The sequence below is a fragment of the Colius striatus genome, chromosome 2, assembly GCF_028858725.1.
Source record: "Colius striatus isolate bColStr4 chromosome 2, bColStr4.1.hap1, whole genome shotgun sequence".
NCBI classification, from domain to species: Eukaryota; Metazoa; Chordata; class Aves; order Coliiformes; family Coliidae; genus Colius; species Colius striatus.
Genome location: NC_084760.1, coordinates 34,294,946 through 34,314,267, shown reverse-complemented (window position 1 = coordinate 34,314,267; position 19,322 = coordinate 34,294,946). Strand labels below are relative to the sequence as shown.

Genomic DNA, 19,322 nt, shown 5'->3' with positions numbered 1-19,322 from the left:
TGTACAAGCCCACAAACTTTTGTAGCCATATAAGAGCACCCCATGTTCTTTTGTACCAAAGAATTTGCAGCATTTTGACCCCTGCCTTAGTGCAATGGAGTCCAAGTGTCTGTCTCTTGATGTTCTCTGTCAGAACAACAGCACACTCACTTCCCATTGCAAATGGACTAAAGCTGATCTGTGACATTCCCAAGACAGCATGCAGAGAATGAAGTTGTGAGATTTTACACCACATTCCTGTCAGTATTTGTCCTCAGGACATAGAGAGGCCAAGTCGTCTTTGCCGTCATTATTGACAGAGTATCAATGACCTCTTAAGAAACTTTCTGTCCATGAAGCTCTTTCTCCTTCAGAACAGCGTAAAAGTGTTCCTTTTTGCCCCTTTTTCTTTTTTTCAGTCAGGTGAAATTAATTCATATGGGATTATTATTTTTTTTTTCATTCATGGAAGTTCTCTTGGATTTAGTGTTGCTGGGTGCTACCTGTTGCTTCTTCCTGAATGGATCTTTGATGTACTGAATATTCCAAATTAAATGTCACTGTATCTGTCATCTGTTTTCAGTAGAAATATCTTCTCTTTCCCTCTTTTTTTCTGGGGGGAACCAACCATTGATAAATGATCAGATACTTCTCATTTAACTATTGATACGAAACTCTGAAGTTTTTAGTTTCCAAAGATATACATGCAACAACTATAAAAGTCTATTCTGTTGCTAGATGACTGCTAGACCCTATTTATCACTTCTAAGACCAGCTTAGATACACAAAACTTTGAGAAGTTATCTTGTTCTTCTGTATGCCAAAAAATTATGTGGGCAAGATAATCTGAATGCACATACCAAAAATGGAGAAACAAGTCTAGTTTGGAAAATGATCTATTGCTTTACATTTTCTTCAGTGTGTGTGTATACTACAGCAGACTGAAGTGCCACAGGTGAAAAGCAAGCAGCCTGTTAAATTCTCTGCAGTCCTCCTAGCCAGAAAATTGATTCTTCCTGTCATTCAGTTTAAGAATATTCACAGTATTTTCAATGATGGTACAGCCTTTGCACAGCAGCATATGTAATACTATCTTTCTTGTCTGGATTTGTCCATTTGATATATAATTTGTCTTCAGGTAATCACTGTCCTGCTGTTTGTTACTGAAATAAAGCAGTGGTGCACCTGGATATAGAGCTCACAAAGTCCAGCTATTTTAACTACAGTGAGTCTCACTAAGATGTTGAATGTGAGGAAACATATCCAAATTCTTCTTTCTACTCTACTTTTTATCAATATTTTTCTATGAATTGAATTATTTGTTCTTCATATTCATTGCAAGACTGGAATGTCTACAAGTTGATTTCAAGTTCTGAGGCAGAGAACATGACAATTAACTCCTAAACTGGTACAGGAAACTAGTGGCAAAGACGAGAGAATTAATTGAAGGCTTCATATAAACTCATTTAGTCTGTGATGTAATCTAATGTAATTAGTAGAAATCTTATTTTACTGTTTTTGGGGTTTTTTATCCTCCTTTCCTTGATAGAAAGGAGGAGATAATTTCATGTCAGTGATGATAAAAGACAACTGTAGTTGTTGTCTACTACAATGATAAAGACCATAAAGTGAAAATCTAGTATAACATAGAAATAAAACTTGAAATAATAGCCTCCTTACTTATGAAATTCAGTAAGAGGATAATAATATACAGTAGCATTAATCTAAATATAAGGAACAATTAAAAGAAGAGTTGTTGCTTGGCATCTCTTAAGCCTGCTGATATTCATGTTGTTACTGTGAATAAAATTGAATGCATTGCTATCCTATGTTCAGACTTAGGCTTTCAAGCTAGGTTATAACACAAATTAAAATGTACTAACCACCTTTTGTGCAATACATGCTTTTCAAAATTAATGGGCAAAAACTCCAATTAAAAAAAATGGTCTTGCCTGTGTAAGTGGAATAGCAAGCTGCTGTTTAATAAATGCAACACTTCAAGGGAAAACTCTTCAGGTTTATTTATTGGAGCTTTAATATCTCACACAGCGTGGTTATTCTGAACAATAGTTTTGAAAGAAATCATGTTGGAAAATTTCTTCTTTGACAGCCTTCTAAGTAGCTAAGATTATAAATGTAACCTTGTAACACTGAACTTGGATTTTCTGTAATGGTAGTGACAGGGAATGTAATTAAGATACTGTAACCATAAGTCAATCAGGCATGCATGGATGTGAAAAATTATAATATTGTCAGTGATTTGCCTGACAGTTAAGTATCAATCTGAAAATAAGCATCTTTTCTTCCAGTTTCATAACTACAACCCCCTTCAGACTTAGTAAAATATATTTTGTAATTAGTATATTCTGACTACTGCAGAAGAACATTCTAGAAAACATTGCTTTTATGAAAGGTTGCTTAAGTTACTTTTTTTTTTTTTTTTTTTTTAGCAAGATACAATACCACAGACTTAAGAACTGATACCTTCTCAGAAAGACTTCTTGTTCAAGATAACATAGTTATTTTCCCAATGTTACCAATATTGTAATTTCAAAAGCCATATTGTTCATTTCTGTTAACTACTTTTATCTCCTTTGACTCTAAAGTTCTGGCACACCAAATTCAAAGTAGAAACACTTGCACTGATGTGTAAAAAATACCTCCGACAAAGCATCTCTGCATACTTTGTTCAAGATATGTATTGGACATTTCCCTGTTTACCTGTGGAAACACCTAATATAAATAAAAATCTGAAAAAAACCCAAAGATTTTTACAATTATGGTAGTCTGATTAGGCTTAGCTAAAGATTCAATTTAATCCAATACCTAAGACCACTGACAAGGATATACTGGAGACTTTACATGATCCATGACTGTAGGCATATGTTCATGGTTAGTCAGGCAAGACAGTTTGTCTGTTGAAGACATATGTATATGGCCTCTTTGATTTGTAGATACTGTATTTCTTATCTTAGATGTCCAGATGCATGTAGCATTTAATGAAGTTTCAGAAGTATTCTCTAGGCAACAAGCAGGAGGGATTTTCAGAAATGTTAAGTTCTTTTTTAATGGCCAGTGTTCAGTGTTTCATTAAGAAGGTAAAGCCATTGTTATTAGATTAAGTAGTTAACTTAAAAGGAAAAAAAAATTTAAAAAAGGAAGAAAACCACATGTTATACGATGTCATCTCAGTTGAGTGAGATCATACAGTGTAATTTTGTAACTTGGATATCACAATTTCATGGTATTTCTGATGGAAACAATGGTTTGTCGTTACAGCTTTTTTCTCGAGCTTTGAATGGTGGCACCAACAATATATTATTGTTTTATTTTTGTAATATTTAGAGAAACTCAGAGAAATAAAGCTGGAGAAATAAAATGGTATGAAATGTTTTTAATGAATGCTATAATTAGGTTAAAAGATTTAGGTGAAGTTAATTTATTCCCTTTTCAAGCATTCTTTGTACTTTGTTTGAGGAACTTGATTAAATATGCATTGCTTTTTCTAAAGCTGAATTGAAATAAAATAAGCCTTTATCAGTGTGATTACACTAGACTTATACCCTCGAGTTTGGAGGTGAACACAAGTCCTGTTCCGTTGTTTAAAACATACATAAAATAGCATATAATCTGTGAGGAAGACTAATCCTTTATTAATTATATTTGTTTCTGTTAGTAGCTGCTTTTAAAAATCATTAATTATTAAGAAAAGAACAAGGCAACAATCTGTGGAAACTTGACATGGTTATTTATCTCATGAGCTGTAATCTCCCTTTAGTTTTTCTAACTGTGTAGACGATAAAGGCAATATTAAGCTTAAAGAAATGCTAGCTTTCAGTCTTTCTAAATTTCTTCTTGAAATACCTTCTCATTCTGTTTAACGATCTTACTGCTTTGATGCACGTTTTTCTCCTTTCCTTCTGCATAATAGAATAGTACCTGCTTGGGTATGACAAACTCAAAAGGTTTTTGTAAATGTTCATAAATCTATTATTGTACTCGAGAACTGGTTTCACAGATGTATTGTCTGACACAGAGGGTTTCTGTTTTAAATACCTATTGCATATATGCTTCCTGTTACATAAGTTTTTTAGGTGCTTAGAGCCTGGCTGAGATAGGAGCTAATGGTTTTCATTTCAAATTAGAGAGATGAAGGGGTTTTGAATATCAGGTGCTGGGACTGTTCAGAACCAATCTTCAGAACTGAGAGTACCCAAAATATAATGTTTGCTGGTTAGTTTCTTTTTATATGGAAGTTGCTTATGGACACTGAAGATAATTTGAGGTAAGTAGAGCTGTAAGATTTCCATTTCTGCAAGCCATTGAATCACAGAACAGTTTGGATTGCAAAGGACATCTAAGTCATCTGGTCCAACTCTCCTAAAAGGCTTATTTTCATCTTTCTTATAAACCCCCTTTACTGAAAGGCTGCACGTGTCCTGTTATATTTAAGTCATCATTCTTCTCTTAGTATGCAGACTTTATAAGTATTCAAGTTTTCTTTATCTATGCTATGGTCATGTCCTTTTTTGATACCTTTTTATAACAAAATTAATTTTAAAAAACCCCACAAACAAAAGCATAATAATACAGGAAAATTTAAATCTATCTCGTAAACAGAACATTAATCAAGTACCTGTCTTCACTCTGGGAACAAATCTTAAAATTTGTTAGCTTTTTTAATTTTCAAACAAATTTCAGGTTCTCTCCTAATGCATGTAGCTACTTAGATAAAATGCTTACTTTAGTACTGCTGTCTTTTTACCATTTCCACACTTGTGCAGTACAGCTATAATCTACATTTTTTTTCTTAATAGACCTTTCAGTTCTGTTGTGTCACTTGTTTGGTTTTTGTGGGTTTTTTTCAGACTGAAATTTTTAATGATTTAGTTTTGGGTTGTTATTTTTGGTGAAAACAGATTTTATGTTTTGAAGATACACTATATCTCTTCAGGAGTTTTAAATCCTTGATATTACTATGCTATGAATTATAATTTCATTGTTTCTGAACATTCTGAAGATGTTTAGGAAAATACTCACCTTTAAAATTCACTCTTCTAAAATTTATTTAGCTTCTTGATATTAAGAATGGCGTTTCTGCCCTAGTAATTTGTAACAGTGTTTTTGAGAAAAAGACCAGTGTTATGAGCTTTTGACTCCTGCTTTCAATTTGTGAGTGCAGTGTATCACTGTAAAATGAATATGCTAAGGTTTCATCATGCATCTGTTCTGAATGGAGTAACATGTTGTCTTTAAATCTAGTGTTGTTCACTGAAGCACTGGTCACCTCTTGAGATAAAATTAGAAAAGGTGAAACTAATGAATGCAGGAAGACATTAAAGGTTATAGAAATTCAGATCTCTATGCCTTATAGTACAGTCATTTCTTAGGCAATATGTTTCATTTACTGATTGCTATCAGCTATACAGTATGCTTTGACTTTAGACAGAAGAATTGGAGTAGTCTGAACCTGCATTTATTCTTATTAAGAGATCTTATAGGAAGAGTCTGACATTTTTCATAGCATAACAGCTTTGGTATGGTGATTAACTGTAGAGAAAGTAGCCTTTATCTCTGGATTTTTGAGTCATCTTTAGAAAGCTAACTTTGGAACTATTTGTCTTTTTTCTCTTTCTTTAATGCAGCACTGACAAACTCTAAGATAGACAAAACTGTTGTTTTTCCAGTTCATCTGGGTATTTTTGCCACTGCAGTGGTTTCTGTGAAGAGACACTGTGTGCTTTACTGGAGTACAAGTGCAAAATCCCTTGTCCTTTCAGCACTAAGTCACATCTTATGTTTGTTTTGCTGAGAACCTTAGTGGAAAATAATCCCTTTTTATGAGTGAGAGTGATTCCACGCTGTCTCAGTATTTACTACCTTTTGAACTACACAAGAACACCTTACTGTTATTGGAACGTCTGGACAGTGCAATTCATGTGGTGGTTGTTTCATTGGTGATTTGACCTTCCATTTCCCAGATGGTGCTCTGAACCATATATTCCCTACTTCTTAGTTTTGTTGGTTCTGGTAATCATGAATGTAGCTGATCCAATTGGAAATGAAGCCCAAAGGGCCAGCCAGGGGGAGGTCTGCTGGAAAATGTTCTGTTGACTTAGGCTGCAGTCAAGTTGGTTTAAACCAATAGTGACACTGCAAGATGGTATTTGAAAGGAAGATGATGACATTTATGTATCTCTTTTAAATTGTTTAGTTGATATTGATGAGGCCTTTAAGGTAATGTCTGTATTTTGCTGACCTAATCTGTGTTTTAGAAGTGCTGAATATTAAAAGTGTTCTCAATAAAGTTTCAATAAATACTTTAGGATTTCTATTTCTTACTATTTTGTTGTTACTCCCCACATTAGTTTGACATAAAAATAAAGGTACTAGTTAAGAAGAGAAAGTGGAGCATTGCTATAATTATGGAATAATTCATGTAAATCCAACAGGTGGATAGAATTAGGTATGATATCTTGTGCCTTACCTTACAGTGGAAATGATGACTCATCTACATCAGTGAAAGATACTCTTGGAATCCTGGAAGGCATGGTTTCTGCAGTGCATGCAAGTGTTGAGAAAGGGTAAGAATTTCTCGTATTAGTTCTTTGGTTAAGACTTCAAAGGATGTGTCTAATGAAAGTATTGAAAGTATGACTCTAAATATAGACAGATTATCCTTATGGAGATATATATAATGGGTTTGCACTTAATTTTCTGAAATGTTATTCAGGCTAGATTCATTACCAGGTTCAAAATCTCACAGAAGCCTTTACTTAATAATTTGGAAAGAAATCAAGTCACTGAACTTAAAAATTACTAATACTATGTCTTATGGTGATTTGAGAAAATGTTTTTGATGCTGTGACTACTGTAGAATGGAAACCAGGAATATTTAGCTACTTTTGTTTAATTTTTGTTTAGATTAATTACAAATAATAGTTCACTTTCAGATATCTGAATGTAGATGTCTAAATTTGTCAATATTTACCAGTTCTTGTTTAGAACCAATTTCACAAATGCTGTAGGATGCTTCAACACATTTTTCTCTCCTCTTTGGAAGATATCCTGATTTCGGGTCATGTAACAGTGTGTATATCTCCCATTGCACTTCTCGTAAAGACAAGGAAGGAAAAAAAATTATTTCAAGATGTATGAAGGACTCATATATGATAATCATCATAAAGCCTGATGCTCTCTGGTAGCCACATAAAACCAGTTACACTTGTTGTGTTGAGACTTCTTCATTGACATGAAATGTAGTTAGATATTGGATACCAAAGTAGCTTGAATTGATGTAAAAATCTACAGTAAATCTTGTTTGCAATATTCTAAGATAGAATGGGAGAGTCAGTACTATTTTCTTCTGAGATGCACTTTCTGGAGGCTTTTTTTTGGTATACTTTAACATTAACTGCTGAAACAATAAACTGTGGTGAAATTCATTGTGATTATAAGAAATCATTTACATTCAGTAAAGTATTTGTATTTATCACCTTTAAACCTCAGCTCTTCAATTTACAAAATCTAAGTCTTTCCTTGGGAAAACAAACATAAACATCAAGTGTGAGCGCTACAAAACTCTTGAAATATTCTAGCAGTTCCTTCTATTTCCAAAACTTTTCATTTATAGTATGAACGCTATCCTCTTCAGTGGAGGCATGTCTAATTTCGCTGAAGTTCTGAACTAACCACATCATTCAGACAATATAAAGCCTAAGTAAAATTGATATCCTTGTAATATGAAAACCTAAGCTGTCAGTGTTTATTATTTCAGAGTTGTAAGACAGGTTAAATTAGGTGTTTTCTAGACACTGTTACTTTCCCATCTGTCTTGTTAAGACAAATAAGGGAACATTATAGTTATAAATCACAGTCCACCTGGAACCACTTTCCTGATTTTTTTTTTTTTAAGAAAAAAAATAGGTTTCGTTTTGAAAGATATTAAAACAGCACTTACTGGTTTGTTACATGCTAGTTTATAGCCTCTTAAGGGACATAACAGACAATTCTCTCTGCAACTGTTTGATGAGTTCATGGTATTCTGTGTGCTGTAAATGCTTTCACACAGTGTGAAAGTGTTCCCCACTTTTTCCCCACACAAAAAGTGTTCCCCTTTTTTTTTAATCAAATGATTTAATTAAGAGCTTTTTTAACAAGTCAGGAAAATCCTAGAATGTATGTTTTAAACACTTTTTATACTACTATTATTTCTAGCAATTACAGGTGTTCTGCAGTCATTGTTACACTAGAACATGCAACAGTGAGGCTAGCTCACATAAAGGAAACGGCTAGAGCTACAGTCAGGAGAAACTGATTTGTGTATATGGAGTGTAAAGAAGGAAAGAAAGAGAATATAGAGCAATATGAGTAAGCATCAGATATAAAAATCGTGCTTGAAATGCAAACACACACTAGTTTTCCATAAAGTCAGATGACGTGGAAGTACAGGCATCAGTCAGGACACCACAAAGAGTTGAATTTTCAGGTGCTGAAATCGACACTGTTACAATAAAATCATCAGTCAAGTATGTAACTATATAGATGAATTTTTGTGGTATTTTACATGGTCCTTTGAAGTTCAAAAGAAGTTCTTACACCACTTAGCTTTAGGCACCTGTTTTAGGAGGGCTAGTTTCTCTGCAGTCTCATAGAGGTGAGCTCTTCCATTTCCATTGTTATGCATTTGCTATGCATTAATATACTTGTTAACAGCTTTTGACAATACATATAGTACTTTCATTAGGATTAACAAAGACTGTTTAACACAATATTGTTTAATTACAGAGAGAAAATAGTTTCTTCAGATGACCTTCTAGAGTGGTTGAGACCTTTCTGTGGTGATGACTCTTTAGCAGTGAAGCCTCGCATCAGTGTGTTGCAAATTCTGGAGCAAGCCTTCCATCTCAGTGATGAAGACAGCAAGTTACTTGTGTACTTTAGGACACAAGCTGTTCTCAGAGCTTGCTGGCCTGAAACAAAGGTATTTCTATTGATTGCTACAAATGATAGCATGGCTGTTTCTGTGCAAGAGTTATGTAATATAATGCTGGTTGTTAGACATCCTGTTGATACAGGAACTAATTCCATTTTCCTTTTTGAGTCAGGTTTCTAATACATTGTGATTCTTTGAAAAAACAAGTTATGTGAAGTTAATGTATTATCAGCTTTAGTTTGAGATCAAGAGTCCATAATAACAAACTTGATTAAACACTAATGATTCTCTTTCACGTCAAGCACTGACTTTAAAATTTTTGTATATTCTTTCTTTTCTGTCCCTTTTTTAATACCAGTTTTCCTATACCTCTTTATCTTCTACTTGGTGTGATGTTACAGTCAGAATTAGAATGGGAGTTACTGGCCATCATCTCTTTTTTTTTCTTTCTGAGATTTTACAAATATTATTCCATTAAAAGGGTATTCTCAAATGGAAAGACTTGATTGATAAGGATTGCATTTAGTGATAGTCTGCTGTTGTCTCTTGAAGAGGCAACACCTGAGACAGTAGTAGCTTAAAAACAGTTCATATATCTAACAGTCCCAATGATAACATTTTTCCAGTGTAAAGTCAGTAAAAAAATAATGTTTAAAACGTTGGGGAAGTAAGTTACTATTTAAGAGAGGCATAGTTCAAGTTTTCATCTAAACCAGATTAACTTTTCTGAATTAAAGCGTGACAAAATGCCTAACTTTCATTTTTTTAAGTATATGTAGAGGTTGCATTAATGCATTTTATACTGAAATCAAAGCAATAACTCACTTTTTATTCAGTGTCAAGATCATCCAAGGGAATAATCCTAATAAAAATCTTAAAAGAAAAAGAAAATGCTTATCTCTTGCTTTCTCTAGAAATTAGTTTTTCCCTTACATTTACAGTAATATCAGCACTTAACAACCACTCTTCAAGTGTCTGTATACGATTGATTTCTTCATCCTCAGTTCAGTCCTTTGTCAATAGTTGTTGTTGACTGTGACCCACTTTCCAATCCAAAAGAATTTAAAGTCTAAAAGATTCAACTAGTTTATGTTTTAAGAAAAATACTGCAGGTAGATAATAGCTTTCAGCCACATCTGTAAAAGACAGGAAAAAAACTATGTATTTAACAGAAGCCTTGTGAGACTCATTACACTATTTTGAGAAATATCTAAGATAACTTTGGTTTTCTTCCATGATCTCATAAGTTAAAAAATGTATATAACTTTACAACATGAGTCTTGCATACATTCACTTTAGTGTCGCAATATTTTAAGAATTGTTTGAGTGCATTGCATATGCAAACGTTGTCTGGTAGTAAAAAAAAAAACAAAAGAACCCAAAAAAATCACGTTAAAAAAGCCCAAAGGGAAATATAGATGTATTTTGTGGATTGAATGCAATGTTTAGATTATAGGGGAAAGTATTTAAAGGTTGTTGATTTGGTTGTGTTTGTTGGTTTGGGATTTTTTTAATGAGCTTTAAATTGCAAATATTTCAAAAATGTATTCAGCATATTACTTATTTTATCCTTACTTGCTTGACATATCTTACATGCTTTTAAGGGGATCCCTCTTTACCATTCTTTGATAAGAATAAGCCAGCAGACACTGTAAAGGATGAATGTGAGTTTCTATTGAGTAAAGACAAGTTTCATGATACTGCAATGTTCAATTACTAGAAAATGTGTGAAAGCCACCCTCAGTGTTTCTACTAATCCTTAGTCAGATTTGCATACATCAAGGAGGGGCTTAATATTTAATTATACTCTAGGTGCTCTAAGTAATGGTCCCACAAATCAGTGTGCTGCTGGCAAGTAGGCCAACTCTTACAAAATTAAAGATGTTCTTTATGGAATCAGCTACCTATCAAACAGTCAGATATACGGCAATTTCCAGTTCTCTAATGATTAGTTAACAAAATTAAAATTTCAGAGGTCCTCAATTTTCAAAGGCTTGAGAGCATTTAATTCACATTCTAGTAGCATCCCACACTACTGGAGGGAGGAGACGTGTGTTGTTTTAATACCCTTGATGAGTCTTATCTGAGCTTTTCAGGCTCTGTAATGTTCTAGTTAACTGGTGCACGAAAAACGTGGGTCAAAATACTGACTTTTTTATATATTAAAAAAGATGAGAGAAGGGACATGGTTTAGAATGTTCATATCAAATTTGAGCTTTATCCATGTAAGATGGATAGTACATTTGTTTTCACATAATATATAAAAAGATTGTCTGTAATGGCTTACAGCACTGTCTGACATATGTCAGGTATGAGCCAACAGGTTCTCTGTATGGAGAAGTTACTAGTTAAAAGGTGTAAATTACAGGAAGAACAGTTAGGGTTTTGCCCCAGGAAGCTGCAGCAGCAGTAATAAAGCTTCTGTAGGTAAACTCAGGGTTAGTTTAAGTTAAGAAGTTATTAATTGTAAACCTTCTATAAGACACATCTTGTCTTAAAAGGATTGTTTAATTATTATGCAAATACAAAATGTAATTACTGTTTGCATGCCACTTAAATGCAAATAGCTTTGCATTTAGAGAAGGTAATCTCATTTAGCATTTCCTCTCCTATTGTTAAAATTTCTTTTGTGATGTTGGGATATACAGAGCTTCTGTGAGCTAAACATTTTTGAAAATTGGAAGGAATTTCTAATATAAGTTTAAGATGGTAACTTTAGACACCTTTTCTTACCTCCTCTGTTGGAGTTACTTTTCTCGAAAACTTAGATTCAGAAAAATTGCCAGATTAATTGTATTTGTATTGTGCACATACCTCATACATTCAGTTTTGCTTCCCATAGGCAATTTTTGTACATCATATGCAAGTTTTATGTGTGTCTGACTTTCTGAGAACGTGGGTATGGCTGTGAAGCCTCCATTACTCTCTTGTTGCTCTTCACCCAGTACAAAGAGTTACAAATAGTCAAGATTGGAAGGGACCTTTAGACATAGTCAAGTCCAACCCACCTGCTTTAGCAGGATCACCTAGATAAGGTCACACAGTTGTTTCTTCGTATGACTTCATAAAGAATGGTCTCTATGGGAGTTAGTCATTGTCCAGTGATTTTCAACTTTTTCCCATTGCCTCTCCTTGTGTCAGAGAGATTTAAACATATAAGGATTTGGAAAGCACAGGGAGATTTGAGGATTCTCAAGTCATTTTCCTGGAGTCATTTATCAAGAAGTGATGACTTGTATTTAGTTTGATCTGGCAAAGTACAAATGAAGGAGCAGTATCTGTTTAATCCTCAGCCATCATTTATTTGTGAAAAATACTTAATTAGACGAAAGATTTATGGTCCTATCAACTTTGAGTAAATTTGTTCTGATGTTGTTTATAACTCCAGAGATGTTGTTTCTCTACTGGTAATGCATAAAAATTAAGTTGAAGAAACTTAATTTAAGTTTTAATTAATATTTTAAAACACTAATTTCCATTCCTTGAAGATGCAATTTATCTGTATGAGAACATGCGAAATGTATTTTTTTCTGGGAACATAAATTGTGGTGTGTATGATTAAATATTTTAAGATGCAAATGAAATATTTTCCATTAACTACACAAGTACTATGGATAAGACAAAGTGGGGAGAAAAAGTAGTATAGCTTGAATGAACATGACAGTTCCAAATGCAAGCCCAAGGTACCATATTCTGTGGCTAGCAGCAGTTGCTTCAGAGGAAGATACAAGTGTTTTGGAGTGGATTCATGGGGGATAACTCACTTGCTGTAATAGGTCTTTTGTAATGAAGGTATAAGTGGAGAATGGTTTATACATTATGTATTCTGCTTTTATCTCGGTTTCAGAAGAATTAGTAGTTCATTAGTGGATGTATTTGAAGTTCTGTTACGATGTTGCAAATGGGTGATGAACTATGATTCAACCTTGAGCATCTCTTGCTAAAGTCATATAAAAGGTATACCACACAGCATCGAGTGAGAAACATGCTGAGAGAAAGAAGGATTTTTCTTTTTTTTTTTTTTTTACCTCTTCAGATGGTTTGATATGTGTTGCTTTTTCTGGATTTTGCTATCCTATAAACCAGAGAAAAAGTCTGTGCTCTATGTTCTTTGTCCTTTTTTTCTTTATTCCGTTACTCAAAGTAAACAATTCCATACATGTTAACTCATCCACAGACTTTTCTATCTCTGTACTGTAACTGTTCCCCAATGTCTCAGAGCCCACTATGATATGCAATATACGTACTGAAAGGAGGTAATTGGAGAAGTGAATGGGATGTCCTTGAGATAATGAACAGTCCCTGCTGTGCATCCCTGCACCTTGATTGCTGTCCTGACTGCAGCTGTACATTAACCAGAGATCTGTGAATTTCATTGTGAGGTTCAAGTTTTATAGAATCGTAGAATCGTTTCAGCTGGAAGAGCCCTTTAAGATCATTGAGTCCAGCCTTTGTCTTAGCCCTATCAACCACTAGACCATTTCTCCAAGTGCAACATCCAACAGTCTCTTAAACAGTTTCAAGGACAGTGACTCCACTACCTTCCTGGGCAAGCCTGTTCCAATGCCTGACAGCCCTTTCAATTCCTCTTCATATCCAGCCTGAACCTCCCCTGGTGGAACTTGTTCTATTGCTTATTATTAGAGGGAACCAACCAACCCCTGCCTCGCTGCAACTTCCTTTCAGGTAGTTGTAGGGAGTGATAAGGTCTCCCCTGAGCCTTCTTTTCTTCAGGTTAAACAGCCCCAGATCCCTCAGCTGTTCCTCATATGAGATGTACTCCAGATCCTTTCCTAACCTGGCAGCCTGCCTCTGTACCCTCTCCAGCACCAAAATGTCCTTCTTGTAAAGAGGGACACAAAACTGAATATGGTATTCAAGGTGCGGCCATTGTTACATTTTACATGCCATCATATGGTCATTTACTTAACCTGGACTATTTTTTCAAATGAATTGGAGGTTTCTTTCAACAGTGTCCTTGGTGAACATAAGCTAGCCCATTTGTGTGCAATATTAACTGTTCAATGCTTGCAGTCCTCCAAAAACATTTGCTTAATTTATATAAGCAGAAAAGCAGTCATAAATTCATGATATAGTCTAGTTTTTACACCTACTATTTGATCATACACTGCTTCTTCTGTTTCTGTTTCTGTTAGCAGATCAAAGCTCTTCAGTCATTTCCAGTCAGGAATGTTGTTAAAAACCTTTTTAAAATATAAATTAATTGCCTAACAAAAAAAGAGTTCTACATTATTTTGTTACTATCTTAAATGAGTGTTATGTATTAATAACTGTGACATTCAGTTGATGCCATGCTTTTTGGGTTTTTAATCTTACCTTAGTTCATCATCCATCTTGCTAGCTGACACTTTATTTAAAGGTCTGTAAAATCTGAGGAGCATATTACAGGTGTTCTTAAAACAGTTTTTACTTCATAGTAATTTCTGATAGGTCATGTTGATTGAGAGATTGAGGATTTTTTTACATAGTGTTGGTGTTATTACATAAGGACTCAGCTGTGATGACTGTCACTGCAAGCACTTTCAGTACGTCAAATCAAGAAACCACCAATTGCAATGCTTACATAATGCCATTTGGTATGACAGCTGCATGATGCTGCTTACCTTCTGATTATTTTTATGGCTGAAACAGGGATATGATTTTTTTTCAATTTTTACATCTTAAATACTTTTACAGTATCCATCCACTTGGTACTTGAAAGATTTCTGGTCTAGTTCGTAAATATGGATAACAGTGGACATGAAGCTGTGGTGCCTTGGGACATGGTTTAGTAGTGGATGTGGCAGTGCTAGGTTCATGGTTGGACTCAATGATCTTAAAGGTCTTTTTCAATTTAAATGATTCTATGATTCTAGGACAAACAGTGGAGGAATTTTGCATTAACAATTTGTCTTTATTTCCTTTTTTTTAAAAATTGAAAATAGTAGTACTGAAATATTATGAAGATTGAAATCAACATCACAGAATCACAGAATCATTATGGTTGGAAAAGACCTTGAAGATCATCAATTGTAACCACTAACCTCACACTTCTAGCAACCTATTGTTTCTAAAAGAGAGTACATTAGTTTATTGTGGGTTGTTCTTTCTAAAAGTATGTTTCTTACTTTGGCAGTTTAGCCTATCTGCACAGTGACATTTTACAAAGATTAATTCTGACAGGTTTTCATTTACGTGAAACCAGCTTGTAATGAAAGCAGCTTTCAAAATAATTTTTCCTGTGTTAACAAGAATTGCAGACTTCAATTATCAAGCCAATAGTTACACATTCAGCAGAAAACTGGAATTATATGTATGCACTGCTTGATTACAGTAATAATCAGAATAGCAAAAGGGACTTGCAAAAGGTATGGAGGAAACAGAGTGGTGCAAATTTAACATCTTAAAGCTAAAAGTAATATTTAAGGATTAAAATCTTGTAATTTGCATATTCTGACATGGTTTTCTGTTCTAAATGTAGAATATCTATAATGTATATAGATTACAAATACGAAACAAGGATTAGTAGCTGGCACACACAATTAAAGTATGTTACATGGTTTTAAGTCCTTTGTGTTAGTTTTAGCCATGATTTATGTAGATCCAAATTTTTACCAATTAACTGACACCTAGTCAGCATACGTTTCGAATTACATGTATGTTAGTCCTGTCTTTCTCAGTTCTAGCTAGATAGATACAGAAATATTTCCAATGCATTCTTTTTTTTCCTTGATTTTTCCCTTATCTATCAATATCTGTGTACAGTCTTTAGAGGTTTTCTCTTTACTCAAATGTATTTGCAGATTAGGACATAGTCTCCTACAGAATACAAATGAAGTGATATAATTTTCTGCACAAGTTATGCATTTGGCAGTGCATTTGTGTTTATTGAACCTATATGCATTTCTCAGTAAGGTGCGTGTCAAGCAGATAAGGAATTAAGCAATATAAATCACTTTAGAAGAAAACAATTCTTGGGTTTTTACAAGACAGACAACTCAACATATGCCTTTGTTTAATGAAACATGACTTTGTCTAATTCATCACCAGTAGGCTTCTGGTTGATTTGGTTTTTAACTTGAATCTTGAATTGCATAACTTCTTTATCCTGTTTATTTTTGTGACTTCTATTTAAGCAAGAACAGCTTGACCAGATAAATTGTGGATCCCCTGCCCTGGAAGTGTTCAAGGATTGCTCTGGGATGTGAAAGCCTTGAATGTTTCAATATGTACTTGTGTTTTTGCTTTGTTTTGTGAGCATATAAGGTCTGACATCATCATTGATAGGACGTCTGGCATCTTGAAACAGTTTGAAGATAATAAAATAAATAGCCTTTAAAAGCTCCTAATCTTATCTTTGCAGGGTCAGTAGCTATACAATATCAAAAGAAGTCGTACACTTCTGCAGTTTCTTTTTACAAGTGATTTTTCACATTTATGTTCCGATTGTCAGTAATTAACTTTTAAATATCAACCTAATTTGTCATCTTATGTCCTTTGTAACAATCTTTTCTCTTTGGAGCCTTGTACTGGAGTGAGTTTTTGGTAGCTTATGTTTGTGCAGACTTCAGTAGCTGCACAGATACTAGCAGAATAGGGAACTAGGGACGATAGATGGACCCACAAAGTGGGGAGATGAATTTCTTTAGTGACGAACTCTGACTGGTTTGTTTGTGTAGGAAGGGCGATATTTCCGTTGCTGATATACCTAATTGGACTGTAAACTCCTTAAAGCAAAACTGTTGTGTCTTTGTGCAGTGAACAGCACACCAAAATGGCAACTACAGAAATTCTGTCAAATTGTTATTAGTCCTTTCAGTCGTTTTTTTATATACTATATTAAGCTCCCTAATGGGTGGAAGCAAGTTTTAACATCAATATTTACTGTCTTGCATGTGAATAAAATATTTTGGGTCAGATCTGTCTGTTATTTTAAGATGCAGCACAGATGAATTCTCTACCACCAGAGCTTGGAAAGGGGTGAGATAAATAAAAACAGTGCATTTTACAATGGAGTCCTAACAAAATGAGAACGTATTGTAGCAATAAGGGACTAATCAAATGCTTGCTTACTGTTACTATTTTCAGTGCCATATTAAATCAAGTCTATGCTGCAGGGACAAACATGATCATAAATATTTACAATCTAGGGGATATAATAAAATGAATTTTTTAATCATGTAAATCAATAGGTTTTTGGTTGCAGCTCTTGGAAACCAGAGGCATCACTGCCTTTAATAGTGGGAGTTGGTTTTAAGCACAAATATGTCTTTTCTCAATAAAGCAACAATTATAACGAAGGAAAATATTTTTCTGATTTCTACATCTCTGATTCCTTGGTTACATACACAGATTTTGTAGTGAACAAAATCTATTGATGAAACCCATGACTCAAAGATCAAAAGTGTGATTTGCACAACAGATTTCATTGGGCAGATTTGTTTGCATTAGTTTTCCTGATCACCATTCTCCTATGTAAATAGCCCAGTGTTTATCTCAGGGGAAGGAGACAATTGGATTGACTGGATCTTTTTATTGACATTTCCATTTCTTGAACAAAATTCTCTGTAGGTATCAGCCAAGTTGATCAGCGCCAGATTTTTAAATTATATAGCTTTAGGAATAAAGCATTTACTATTCATATCAGACGGCCTTGTCCTTTAGGATCATATATATAGTGGGTATATATGTCTCAGGGACACAATTTAGATAGGGCAACATTCCACTGTTGCTATAAACTAAATTCCATTTCAAGAGTGAGGTTACAAGCTGAACTAAACAACTGATAATGTGGATTGCTATGCCATAGATTTTTTATTAGTTGTTTATAATATCCACAGCTTTATTTAACCTTATCATTCTTCAAGTGCACCATCTTACAGTTTTTATAAAGTACTAGGCTTCTAAAAGCTATAGAACAAACTTTTGAGGGAACTTTTCATATTTGGACTCCACATGTCATGTGATGAATATCTATAAATCAATAGCAAATGTATGGAACAAGTTGAACATCTAATAGGGTCTAATCTGTGGGATAAGAGAGCTGTATAAGTCCTTAAAAGATGTTATCATCAGACAGTACAGTTTGGTCTTTTATTCAACAAAGGATTTTAAGTGCATTAAGTTTTTATTTCAGCACTAGATATAAAGAACACGCCTTCCAAGTTTGCTCAGGATGGCTGAGGTCAGGTAAAGAGTATGTTTGTGCCCATATAATGTACTATTAAAGAGGTTAAAAGTCTCTCAACCAACTTCCAGATTCCTTTTTTTATTTCTACTTTAGCAGTGGACGCACCCATTTCATATACTTCACATGTTTTGTATAAAAACCCAGGCGTTTTGAAAAGCTTGTGGAAATCTTGTCTGATGTAACTTCTTGTTAGTAAAATGATGTAAGAACTGAGATATGGGGTTTTTTTACCATTGTTTGATAAATAACTATACTCTAGCAATAAATTTTTCATAAAGTGTTTGTTTTCATAAGATTTGCAAGTTACAGCAGTTCAAGACTGTCCCTGTAAGAGAATGAGTATGCTATGTCAAGTCTCTGCTACTGGTAAGCAGACCATAACTTCTTGAGGAAAAATAGATATTTTGATGGCTAAATCCACTTATTTCTATGAAGTATATTGTGTGACCATGCTCAAGGACTCACAAAATAATATCTCTCAGGTAAAAAGAAAACCTGACTTTTGTTTTCAGGTATGCCGTAGCTTCTACAGGCTTTGGCTTCAGTCTGCACTCTCGTTCAGAAGTGTGGTTAATTTTCTGTCTTGGCCAGATTTTTGCCTTTATTAAGCAGAAATAGTTTTGGATGAGTCAGACTCCTTTATGGGCCATCCTAACCGCTGCTACTTAGTAACAGCAGAGAAGATGAAAATCAAATTGCTCAGGAGGTGAATGTACGGTTAAGAGGAGTTTGGAATGATTCAGGCAACTGGTAGTACCTCATGCACTTTTAAGCAATGCTCAGTGCTGTTAGTGTAGCTTGTATTTTGTGTTGTGAATTTTCTTTTTTTTTTAAAGGAACATTAGCATACACAGATGTTTGCATATTCTTGATTTTAGACATATGTAGTCCCTGGATATTATAATTGTGTATTTTAACAGTTTAACACAAGATTTGGTTTTACTTGATTTGTATTTCACTTTATAATGTATCATGAGTATCATTTCTAAAATTAATTCCTGTGATCGGTTTTCCCATTGCGGTAAATATTTGTGCGGCCTTTTATTTTAATGAAAAACATGAAGACAGCTGTGTTATCCTGCTGAAGAGAAAGCATGAAACTGGGGATAAACAAGACAAAATTGAGCAAATTTGTTAGAAGTCTGTGCTTTTGTTTATTTTCTTTCTTCATATTCCTTTGAGATCATCTGAAGCTCAAGGGTACTCCTAGCTGCCTAA

General features: G+C 34.1%; 1 protein-coding gene across 3 annotated transcripts in view; it reads left to right on the top strand.

Annotated features, from left to right (window-relative positions):
- NBAS (NBAS subunit of NRZ tethering complex) overlaps positions 1-19,322 on the top strand; it is a 163,294-nt gene that overhangs the window by 116,104 nt on the left and 27,868 nt on the right. For all 3 annotated transcript variants that reach the window (XM_061989926.1, XM_061989927.1, XM_061989925.1), the window contains 2 exons: positions 6,474-6,563; positions 8,767-8,962. In XM_061989926.1, coding sequence (XP_061845910.1) covers positions 6,474-6,563; positions 8,767-8,962 — 286 coding nt within the window. The remainder of the gene's footprint in view (positions 1-6,473; positions 6,564-8,766; positions 8,963-19,322) is intronic.